The following is a 12846-nucleotide window of genomic DNA, read 5'->3' as shown; positions in this document are numbered from 1 at the left end:
ACCAGTGCCTCTTTCTGATTTTTCCAATAGAAGATGTTCCATTCTTTAAGGACCCTACTAACAAGACATTGGAAGCAATTTCTACATCTATCTACTTGGTGGGATCTGCCCTTCAACCTATGCTCACCTCTCTCCCAGAGTTTAGCAGACTGGAGGCTATGTAGAGATTCAGCAACTGCTGGTGTTGACACACTCCATACAAATCCCATATCTCAGCAACCTTGGACTGACATTCTTTTAGCCATTCATGAATTGTTAAGCCTAATGCCACATACACACGGTCAGATTTTCCGACGGGAAATGTTCGATGGGAGCTTGTTGTCGGAAATGCCGACTGTGTGTAGGCTCCATCGGACATTTTTCTGTCGGAATTTCCGACAAACAAAATTTGAGATCTGGATCTCAAATTTTCCAACAACAAAATCCGTTGTCATAAATTCCGATCGTGTGTACACGATTCCAACGCACAAAGTTCCACGCATGCTCGGAATCAAGTAGAAGAGCCGCACTGGCTATTGAACTTTTTCTCGGCTCGTCGTACGCGTTGTACGTCACCGCGTTCTTGACGTTCGGAATTTCCGACAAGATTTGTGTGACCGTGTGTATGCAAGACAAGTTTGAGCCAACATCTGTCGGAAAAAAACATGGATTTTGTTGTCGGAATAAGTGATTGTGTGTACGCGGCATTAGGGTTATCATTTCTGTTCCTCCATCCAAAATATTTAGGGTTTCCTTCAAGCACTTTTACACTTCTGGAACCCGATAGAGGCATTCATTTTAGCTTGGGTCTAAAGATTCTCAATGCCTTTGTTCATCCTAAAAAGTTTTGGATGTAAACTATTCAGTCAGTTAGTACCTCCATTCATTACAGAGACTTTTTAGCAGAGAATTTTTTGTATCCATCAGCATAAAGGATGCACATTTAAACATTCCCATCCATCCGGGTCATCAGTTCTTCACTTTGCTCTGTGTGACAACCATGCTTTGGATGCTGGTAAAAAAAACATAAACATCTCTTACAGATAGAAGTTTTGATTATGTTATATATATATTTTTTTGTTATAGGCAGTGTACAAAAGGAAAAACATGCTAGAAAATAGAGGGCAATTTTTTTTTGGCTGGAGAGACCTCCTGTCATTTTTAAGACTTAGTTTCTCTTTAATAATTGACTTTTAAAAAGCTAAGAAGTACAGACCATTCCACTGTTATGTCAGTATGTCCTCATATGAGTAAGACTAGCTTGAGAAATATTTCTGTAGCATAAATTACACCAATAGAGGGAAACACAACACCTAGTAATTTCTATGCTTATTGTCTCATGTAAGAGAATTATAGTAACTGTGGCTTATTTTATTATTGATAACATTTTCCTTAATCATTTTGACAGATTACAATTGTGTAATTTTTTATTTTGTGATCTAGTTCATGGAAGCAGATTTAAGGCAGAAACTGGAGCATGCCAAAGAAATTTCCCAAGTGGCCAAGGGGACATTAAATGACTTCAGTCTTCAGAAGATGCAGCTAGAGACATTCATCGACCAGATGACTAACTGGCTTAATAAAGTTGAAGAATCAGTTTTAAAATATACAAACAGCCAGGAACCTGAAGACCTGAAAAAACTTAAGGTATATCATTTTTGTGGCTACTTGGCTCACAGCTAACCTATTATCTATGGATTATCACATTTTATTAAATGCATTATTTGTGTGATGAATGGATACCAACATAAAGAGGTAAAATGTTATTCAAATCTTAACTTTTGGACTATGTTTGCAAAATAGACTGACAGTTGTATAGTAGCCTTCATTCAATTGTTGACTAAAAGTCAACCAAATGATTTGATAATGGCTTGCTATTGAAAACGTATGTTAAATACGATATTATCAGCCCATATGTTCTATTGCATGTGACAAGTGCCTTATGATGGGGGTTCCAAAAAAACACCAACCCGTTACTAATGTGCATTGGGCTTTTCCTTACCCAAGGTACTCTCAGGGAGGATTTGGTTTTTTGGGGAATTTTTAGTGCAGCTTACTTGTCCTCATTGTGTAAGTTAATTTGATACCACTGTCAGTGAATTTGTGAAGGGTCTGAGTAAAGTAAATGTCCAACACCTGATTTGACCCAAGAAAAAGAAATAGGTACCCAATAAGGGCTACTAATATATGTATAAAATCAGCTTTAATTAATATCACTTCCTCCATTGAAGTAAAAAACAATATCAATAAGAGTCTTTTACATTCAAAGCAAGCAAACATTGTAATAAGGCTACTAAGGGATACATTTCTGTGAGATGTGTTCACTCTGCTCCTTGAAGTCCCATAATGGCATATAGGGGGATCTTACTTATTTTATTTAAGTTGTCAGTCCACCCACATATTTCAATTTTTGGTGGATGTCATAGAGTTAAATATCTGAATATCAAGAACAAGGTCCAAGCAATACTAATACACAACATTTTAGAAGAATGTTAATAAGACAATCTCTGAGAGGAAAAAAACACACAAACATACAGAACAATGGTAATTAAACTTATAGTTAGTGATATAAGGCAGGGAGAGAGCTGAGGAATGGGAGGAAGGAAGAATCACAGAGGTAAGAGAGGTTGTAAAACTGTTGGGCGGGTGATTTAGAAAACTAATGTCCACATTTAAATAAATAAAGAATGGGGTGAATGGCGCTCCCTTAAGGGGGGTATGTAAACTATATGTGAGATACCAGTGTTGTCAAAACCACTGTAATGTTATGCTTATAATGATAGATAAATTAAACCAACCCCCTGTAAACATAACCTGTGTGGACACTATTCATTCAGTGCAAAATTCCATTAAAACAAACAATAAAAAAATAGAACCATAATATAAATGAAGCATAACATCCGCATGTATACTGAGGTAATCAACGGTGCTGAGCATATGTGCAAACGTGCCACAAAAAATATCTTGGTGTAAAAAAAAAATATGTTTAACGTTCTTTGTGTATCAGTACTACTTGGACCTTGAAGGAGGGGTTATACCCCGAAAGCTTGTCCTGAAAATGTGGATGTTAGTGCAAATAAAATAGGCTCATGGACAGTACTCAATTGTTTTTTAACAAGTGTACTAACACAGCTACAATCACCACAAGCATATCTCCTATTTAAAAATATGGGCTTAGTAATGCAAAAGTAAAGTTTGTTACAAAATAGTAATTCAATGTATTACAATCCAGGAGCTGCAGAAAGAGTTTCAGGCCCAGCAAAGCAGCATTGACACAACACAGGAGAATCTGAACACTCTTTGCAGACGTTACAGATCTGCTGAGCTTGAGGCTGTTGGAACGGCTCTCACTGTACTGATCAAGAAATATGAAGCCACCAACCAGCTCTGCCTTAAAACACAAGCTACTCTGCAAGAAACACTGGAAAAACAATTTAATGGTAAGATATTTTATAATCAATTAAAGTTTACGTAATGGAGATATCCAGGCAAACAGCTAAATGTACATTTGAAATTCATATATGTTTTCTGCTTTACCTGTCTAAAGATTTCTAATTGTGTGCAGCCAGTTTTGTGATTTCCATACATTTTTTAGACTACTCTGCTAGATAGAGCCCCTACACATATAGATCCTGATTAGGTGATCCACCTTGCTGGTTTAGAAAAATCTAAATATAAACTGAGGACTGGATCGGGCAGCATAATCCAGTGGTTCTTCTTTAAATTGACATTATACAATAATGCTGACAGTTTACCAGATGTACAAATATGGAATCATTGTCCAGTTTGGCCACATATGGATAGTCACACTGGACATAATTTAATGGTCAACGCATTAGCAGGGACATCGTTTTAATGATGTGCTCTTAGGCCAGTTTTGCTGTGCCACACTCTGTGATCACAGATCATACAGTTTTTATACACCTAATATGCTTTTTCTATTTGATTATTTATTTCTTATTTTTTAAAGCAGAACCCTAGGCAAACAGCTAACATACATGAGAACTGTTTTACCTGCCAAAGGATTTGTTATTGTCTATCCAGTTCTGAGATTTACACAGCATTTTTTGTGCTGTTTCTCTACTGCAGTTTCACTTTTACCTACAGCTCTTGTCCCCTTTGCCACCCTGTGACTGGAGAATGAAAGGAGAAGCAGCAGAGCGGTGAGCTCATCACTTTGTCACTCTGCTCTCTTCTTCTATCAGCATGCTTCTTGCACTGCAGAAGATCAGATTGGCTTTGTGTGCTGCTTCTCCCTTCCCCAGTCTGAGTTCTATTGTACAGACTGCAAGAGATCAATCCAAAGTCAACTAAGGAACTTAAACTAGTGACATTTAGGGCCAGTTTAGACTGGTGTGCCTAAAAACATGGTATGGGTTTTTTCAAAATTCATATTGTGCTTTTAATGCATTGCGTTAAAATTGAATGCAACACATATGCATCTTAGATGTGTTTTGTGTGCAGTTTGTGTGCCTTTTCATCCCTGGTCACCTGAGAAAAAAGTGACATGTGACTCAAAAAATGCACCAAAAACACACCATGCTGCACTTTTGGTGTGTGTTCCATTTACTATAATAGAAGGTGCATTTTTGGTGTGTTTGTGAAACATGGCAACAATGATGTAGCATGCAGAACTGTGCAAAACACAGCACACCTGCAGGGAAGGCAGTGAAGTGAACAGTTAACCTTGGTTCACACCAGTGCAGCTTTGAAATCGAGCTATCTACAGTGCAATTTCAAAGCCACCGATCAGTGATTTCATTGCAACTTCCAACTTCATTTAACAGTCAATGCAAGTCACAATAAAATTGCAGAAAAGTAGTGCAGTAACCTTTTTCAAACACTTGTTGCAATGATTTGAACGGTTCCATTGCGGAAAATAGAGTACAATTTGCAGGGATTTTTTTCAGCGGGAACACGGGGGAACGCAGTTCCGGCACCGCCAGCACTAAATGTATGTAATAGCATGAGGTGTGGGGTGTGCTGGAGGGTCTATTGAGATTGGATGCTGGGGGATCTATTGTCACTGGTGGGGATCTGATTTTGTGTGAGGGTCTATTGTTGCTGATGGGGAATCTATTGTTGCTGGGGGGGGTCTTATGTTGCTGGAATCGATCTACTGTTGAGGGAGAGGTCTATTTTTACTGGCTGCTGGAGGATCTATTGATGCTGGCTGATGGGAGATCTGTTGTTGCTGCTGGGGGGGTCTAATGTTGCTTGGGTGAATATTTTGTTACTGGGTGTGATATTTTGTTGTGGGTGGTTCACTGTTGCTGCAGGTAATCTAATGTTGTTGGGGTGGGTCCATTGTTGCTGGGGGAGTCTATTGTTGTGTGGGTATCTATTGCTGGGATTCTATAGTCTATTGTTGCTGGCTGCAGGGGATCTATTTTACTGCTTTTCTTTTTATCATAAACATGTTCCATACAAATGATTTAGCACCACAAAATGATACTTGGTTCTGTATTTTCTAAAAGGGGCAGTACTGGTAGGTGGGTAGGGGGTTGAATAAAGGCACGGTGGTCAGAGGTGGGTAGGGGGCAGAGACAAGAGGTGACTCAGACGGGGGGGAGTTCCTGCACCTATTCTCAGAGGAAAAAAAGCCCCGGCAATTTGTCATCTGATTTGACATTTCACAATCGCATTACAAATCGCATTGGTATGAATGAGAACTTAAAGAGGATTTAAAGCTGACAATTTTTAAAGGGCTTTTGTTGCGCTGGAAAGGTGCATTTTAGCACAGCAAAAGCGTTGTGGACAGGGCCTCAAAGTATAACTATAACTTTTTTTTTAGTTTTGGATAGAGTGCAGAAGAATTAGAATGTTTGTAATGTTTTTATTGCTGTCTGTGTCTCAGCTTAGGAGATTCACATTCTCTATTTGTCCTGTTTACCATTTTTATTGAAAGTGAAAGTAAAGGAAAATTCATAATTTTGGGTTGTCCCCAGTAAAGTAAGAGAGGGGAAATCTTCCAATTTAGACACTAATTCTGGTGACCTGGGGATCCCCAATGAATTCCCTTAATATGTGGGGATTTCCTCTCACTTCCTGTTTGGCTATGTGACAAGAAGTGAAAGTAAATCTCTGCAATGGGACACAGATTGCGAAAAAAAGAAATCTGACAGCAGCTCCCTTGCTCTATCAAAAATGAGCAAGCCTATAGGTCTACTTTAAAAAGGAAGTAAACCCTGATGGGTTTTACTTCCTCTTCTTTCCCCTGCAAATAAACGCATAATGGGCTAGTTTGCGTCGCATACTAGCCCATTATGTTGCACTCACCTGCGATGTCCCCGTTGTCTCCGCTGGTGGCTGCATCCATCTTCACCCCTCTTCTTTCTGGGGCCGTGGACTTTGGCTCTGTGACTGGCCAAAGTCACGTGACAGGCCCTTTAGAAATGACACAATTGTGCCCTTTCTTCAGTGCGCATACGCTGATGATGTCAAGGCAAGCATATATGGTAAATATCTCCTAAACCGTTCTGGTTTAGGAGATATTTCCAGTACCTATAGGTAAGCCTTACTATAGGCTTACCTGTAGGTAAAAGTGGTGTAACTATGTTTACAACCACTTTAAGTTAAAATACATTTAATTATGTACTGATGATTACAGAGTTGCAGTCATTTGTTCTTTTTATATGTGCCTGGAGTTCAGCTTTTATAATGAATAAATGTGACTTTTCTGCAAGTTGGGGCCTATACAAGAAATGCATATTCTCCTGTAGGGATCAACATAAGACAATATTTATCTTATTATTGTTTAATACAGTGCACAGCCATATAGTGAGAGCTTCCCAATATCACTTATCTATACTTTCTAAACCAGTTCAAATTTCTTTATTGTAGGCTATTATAGGCACGCAAACCAGGGCTTTTTTTCAGCTGGAACGCGGGGGAACGCAGTTTCGGCACCTCCAGCACTGAATGTATGTACTAGCAAGGGCTGCTGCAGGGTCTATTGATGCTGGCTGCTGGGATATTTATTGTTGCCGGTGGGGATCTGTTTTGGGATGGGGGTCTATTGTTGCTGGGTAAGTCTACTGTTGCTGGTGGGGGGAGGTCTTATATTGCTGGGTGGGATCTACTGTTGAGGGAGAGGTCTATTGTTGCTGGCTGCTAGAGAGTCTATTGATGCTGGCTGCTGATATCTGTTGTTTCTGCTAGGGGTCTATTGTTGCTGGGGTGGTATTTTGTTGTGGGGGGTCCATTGTTGCTGGGGGAAAGTCTTTTGTTGTGTGGGGGGGGGGGTCCTTTGTTGCTGGGGGGGTCTTTTGTTGTGTCGGGGGTCCATTGTTGCGGGGGGAAAGTATTTTCTTGTGTGGGGGAGCTATTGTTTCTGGGGGATCTATTGTTGCTGCAGGGGGTCTATTGTTTCTGGGGTGGAGTCTATTGTTGCTGGGGTCTATTGTTGCTCATTGCAAGGGACCTGTTTTACTATCTTTCTTGTTTTCATTAACAATTTTCATAGAAATTACTGAGTAGCACAAAATACTTGGTTCTGCATTCTCTGAAAGATGCTGTACTGGGAGGTGGGTTGGGGGTGGAACCAAGGGATGGTGCCTTGAGACAGGTAGGGGGCATAGATGAAGTGCGACTCGGAAGGGGGGAGTTCCTGCACCTATTCCCTGAGAAAAAAAGCCCTGACGCAAACAGTATTTTTTTATATGATAAGTAATTTTTTGCCATAATTAAAAATAAAAAATAACATATACTTGATGTTTTGTTTCAATATAGATGCTATGTATGAATTTGAGGAATGGTTTGAAACAGTAAAAAGGGGTATTCAAGGCTCATCAGACTGGTCTGGAGACAGCAAAACTTTGGAAGCCAAAATACAACATTTACAGGTGAACATATAAGCAAATGTATTTTTTTTGTGCACTTTTACATATGTTTGTGATATTTTGTAAACACTTACATATATTGACTTTTGATTTTGAATGACAAATTTAAAATGAATCAAGGAAAGCAAAACGGCAGTGCTACCTATTGCAGTCAACGACAACTGGAATCTATGGACAGTTTAATAAAGTACTTTGGCAGCAATATTTGTTACAGGACATCCATATTATACACACTGTGCTACATGTTACTTACTCCAGGGTGCTGCACACTGCTCTACATGACATATTCTGGCCCACTACACTTTGTACAAAGTAGTGTACATTGCATATTCTTGGCGACTGCATACTGTATGCTGATCTGTATTACATTCCCTGGATCATAGCTTCTATACACTATCCAATACACTAACACATACTCATGGTGCTCAAGGGTGAGCTGTGACAAACGTCTGATCTCCGTAATGAGGGGTGCTCGCCTAGTCGCAGCTGCAGCACTCAAGGAAAAGGAAATCCGGATGGCAGCACTCCCTGAGATCCAAAAAGGCCTTTATTCAATGATACAAAAAATGTATAAAAAGCACACAGATGTAGAGGCAGGGAAGGGGGGGGGGGGGTTAAAGAGTTTCACGTGAGGTTGTGCACAGTCTCGTGTGAAATGCATTAATCGCCCTCCCCTGCCTCTACATCTGTGTGCTTTTTATACATTTTTTGTATCATTGAATAAAGGCTTTTTGGATCTCAGGGAGTGCTGCCATCCGGATTTTCTTATCCTATACACTACATACCGCAGACTGGTGCACTTTGAATACTGTGTTATACATAAACTTTCATTTGGGAAAAAGCAGTAAAATACAACCACAGTAAAGCAGAAAGCAAAATATTGCTTCCTCTAAGCACATATATTAGAGACTATATATAGAAGCAAGCTTTTTAAAACATGACCACATTTTGATAAAATTATTAACATCAAACAGATCTCTTTTAGGCCTCTTTTGGGCTCTACTACCCCTCTGAAAAACAATTTGCGGTGGATCACTTTTTCAGAGGTGGTTTAAAGATGTTCAGGAGGAGTTGCTGTCACCTTTCGTATGCCTGTTTATTTCCCAAGGGGATTTTACATTAAACTCCTTTCCTCCGCTTACCCCCGGCTAGCATTCCAATCATGTGACCACTGTGGTTGTCACATCGGTCACGTAATCGGAAGCTCCCAATTGCAAGTGTGCATCGGGAGCTTTCTATGACATTTTACCTACTGCGTTGGGAACACGCAGTAAGCATGCTCCCAGCAGAGAAATACATTTCCCATGGATGCATATATGCAGACGGAGGGGATAGGTCAAAGTGGTTGTAAACCATTACATAAGTCCAATGAAGTGACTGGCCTCAGGTGATACACAGAGGGGAAGCAAATCCTCCTCCTGTACCTGTTTATCTGCAGCCATTTCATCTCTGCATCCGTTCAAAGTGCAGATGTTATATAGCTTGTCTGAGCTTCTGGAAAGCAGGGGGCGGAGAGATGAAGTTACACTCTGGAAAGCTCAGTAAGGAGAGCCTGTTTTTACTGCCACCCAGCTGCCCGTGTGACCTTAGCCTTTCATCTAAAAAAAACATGAAAAGACATTTAAATAAATGTGGGGAATTTGCCAAGTAAATGCACTACCTGTGAATAGTGTGAGATTCCACAGTGAGGTTTGGTACGGGTAGCATTCTTTTTTTCTTCACCTCCACAACCTACTGTGAGTTTTTTTTTCTGTAAACCAGTGGACACCCAATTTTATAATGTGTTTTTCTAATTCCCAACAAATGTACACATTTATTTTCTATATATTTTAACACAGGCTGTATTGGACTCAGTCAGTGAAGGCCAAAGTAAATTGGATAAGGCAACAGACGAAGGAGAGAAACTTTACTACTGTTTTCCAAAGCCACTTGTGCTCAGTATTCAGGAGAAAATATCAAAAGCAGAAAAAGAGTTCCAGGGTTTCAAGAAGAACTGTCTGAAGGACAAGCAGGCTCTTGAGGATTGTGTCTCTGAGCTTGGAAGGTGAGTGGTTGTACCCAGATATATCAAACACATCACTCCCCTGCTGTCAAGCTGTTGCTTCATGAGGAGAGTTCAATATTGATTCTAAAACAGATCTGTGAAGTCACAGAGTCCATAAAAGTTTTATCCTTTATTGAATTCTGATGATGGGGGACAGAGGCGTAACTAGAATCTTCAGGTCCCCAGTGCAAGAAACCACCAGGGGCGTTGCTAGGTCTACAAAAGATCTCGGGCTTGAGCCCATAGCAGCTAAGTAAGGAAAGTCATACACTTTGGCGGGCATACACATGTATATAATATATATGTGTGTGTGTATGTGTATGTGTATGTGTATATATATATATATATATATATATATATATATATATATATATATATATATATATAGTTACATATCTGAATGCAGATCCCCCACTCACATCAGGGTCCCCAGGGATCCACCACCTACATCAGGGTCTCCAGAGAGCCCCCCTTACATCAGGGTCCTTAGAGAGCCTTCCCCTATTAGGGTCCCCAGAGAGCCTCCCTCCTTACATTAGGGTCCCCAGGGATCCCCTCCTTACATCAGGGTCCCCAGAGAGCCTCTCCTTACATCAGGGTCCTTAGAGAGCCTCCCCCTATATTATGGTCCCCAGAGATCCTCCCCTTACATCAGGCTCCCCAGAGAGCCTCCCCTTACATCAGGGTCCCCAGGAGCCCCCCCTACATTAGGGTCCCTAGAGAGCCTCCCCTTACATCAGGGTCCCAAGAGAGCCTCCCTACTTATATTCGGGTCCCCAGAGAGCTCCCCTTAACATCAAGGTCCCCAGAGAGCCTCCCCCTACATTAGGGTCCCTAGAAAGCTTACCCTTACATAAGGGTCCCCAGAGAGCCTCCCCCTACATTAGGGTCCCCAGAGATCCTACCCTTACATCAGGGTACCCAGAGAGCCTCCCCTTACATCAGGGTCCCCAGAGAACCCCCCTTACATCAGGGTCCCCAGGGAGTCCTCCTTACATCAGGGTCCCCTAGAGAGCCTCCCCTTACATCAGGGTCCTTAGAGAGCCTCCCCCTATATTAGGGTCCCCGAGAGCCTATCTCCTTACATCAGGGTCCCCAGGGATCCCCCCCTTACATCAGGGTACCCAAAGAGCCCCACTTACATCAGGGTTCCCAGGGAGCCGTCCTTACATCAGGGTCCCCAGAGAGCCCCCCTACATTAGGGTCCCTAGAGAGCCTCCCCTTACATCAGGGTCCTTAGAGAGCCTCCCCCTATATTAGGGTCCCCAGAGAGCCTCCATCCTTACATCAGGGTCCCCAGGGATCCCCCCTTACATTAGGGTACCCAGAGAGCCCCACTTACATCAGGGTTCCCAGAGAGCCCCCCTACATTAGGGTCCCCAGAGAGCCTCCCTTACATCAGGGTCCTCAGAGAGTCCCCTCCTTACATCAGGGTCCCCAGAGACCCCTTTCCTTACATCAGTGTCCCCAGAGACCCCTTTCCTTACATCAGGGTCCCCAGAGAACCCTTTCCTTACATCAGTGTCCCCAGAGACCCCTTTCCTTACATCAGGGTCCCTAGAGAGCCCCCCTAACATCAGGGTCCCCAGAGAGCCCCCCTAACATCAGGGTCCCCAGAGAGCCCCCCCATACATCAGGGTCCCCAGAGAGCCCCCCCATACATCAGGGTCCTCGAGAGAGCCCCCCATACATCAGGGTCCCCAGAGAGCCCCCCCATACATCATGGTCCCCAGAGAGCCCCTCCTTACATCAGGGACCCCAGATGGCCCCTTCCTTACATTAATGTCCCCAGAAAGCACCCCCTACATCAGGGTCCCCAGACAGCTGACCCCCCCCCCTTCAAGAGGTTCCCCATGTACCTGGCTGGTGGAGGTGGGAGGTGGCGATCGGCAGCTCTATGGTGTCCACAGGCAGGGAATCTCCATGAGGCTTGTAGTTCTTCTCCTGAGTGTATACAGTGGAGAGGGGAGGGGCCTCCGACCCGGGCATGTATTAGCAGCAGTGTACAAGCAGAGCGACTCACTGAAAGTGAAACTGATACCTGTCCGGGTCAGAGGCCCCTCCCCTCTTCTCTCCACTGTATACATTGACACTCGGGAAGAGAGAACTATAAGCTCCAGGGAGATCCCACAACCCACAGGTGCAATAGAGCTGCCGATCGCTGCCTTCCACCTCCCCCCACTGCATTCTAAACGGCAAGCCAGAGGTGCAGGGGGAGATGCCGGGTCTTGGGCCCCCCCACAGCGTCAGAATGGCAGGGCCCAGTCGCAAGTGCGACTGCAGCGACCCCTATAGTTCCGCCACTGATGGGGGAGTAGTTCTGCCCCCAAAACGCATTAGACTCTTTCCTCCTGTTTTGACCTGGTGCTCCTTTCTGTATTTCATTGATTTGAGCTCTTGCCTTGTGCCCTTTGAGGGAAGCCTTGCTGTGCAAGAGACACTTTAACAGAGCTATTGAGCTTGTTTGAAGTTTTCCTTTATCTGAATACATGTGCAAGTCTAAAAGTTCCCTGGGCCTCTTTGAGTATGTTGTTTTGGAGTGGAATACATGGCAACCAACCAGCTTCTAACTTTTTTTTTCAAAGCTTAAAACATCCGTAGTCAAAATGTAACTTCATATATTTATTTCTACATAAAATTTCAATTATTTCTAGTCTACTGTTATTATTCTGAAGGTTTTTGAAATCTGTAAACTTACTTTGTGACGATCCCACACATTTACTTCCTGGAATTCTGTGACACATATTTACTATGCCCTGTGGGAAGGCACTGCTGTGTAATACATTTCACACAGCCAGCCTTCTTCTAAGAGGAGGAGTTTCAGGAGGTGGAGTCAGTACAGGCATCACTACTTGCAGACAGCAAGGTACCATGGGGCATGTAGTCCTTATAAAGTGAAAGTAAACAGCAGAGAAAAAGCTGCAAAGCATGCAGGGAATCCATTAAGATGTGGAAAGAGATGGTCAGCAGACATACAGCACC

General features: G+C 42.6%; 1 protein-coding gene across 1 annotated transcript in view; it reads left to right on the top strand.

Annotated features, from left to right (window-relative positions):
- The window catches only part of SYNE1 (spectrin repeat containing nuclear envelope protein 1), a 513156-nt gene that overhangs the window by 223475 nt on the left and 276835 nt on the right, over positions 1 to 12846 (top strand). Inside the window, 4 exon segments of the mRNA XM_073627830.1 lie at positions 1423 to 1626; positions 3212 to 3419; positions 7711 to 7823; positions 9659 to 9864. Of these exon segments, the coding sequence (XP_073483931.1) occupies positions 1423 to 1626; positions 3212 to 3419; positions 7711 to 7823; positions 9659 to 9864 (731 nt within the window).

Source organism: Aquarana catesbeiana, linkage group LG04 (genome assembly GCF_042186555.1).
Source record: "Aquarana catesbeiana isolate 2022-GZ linkage group LG04, ASM4218655v1, whole genome shotgun sequence".
Taxonomy (NCBI): Eukaryota; Metazoa; Chordata; class Amphibia; order Anura; family Ranidae; genus Aquarana; species Aquarana catesbeiana.
The sequence above is the reverse complement of the archived record's forward strand: the minus strand, read 5'-3'. Positions and strand labels throughout refer to the sequence as shown.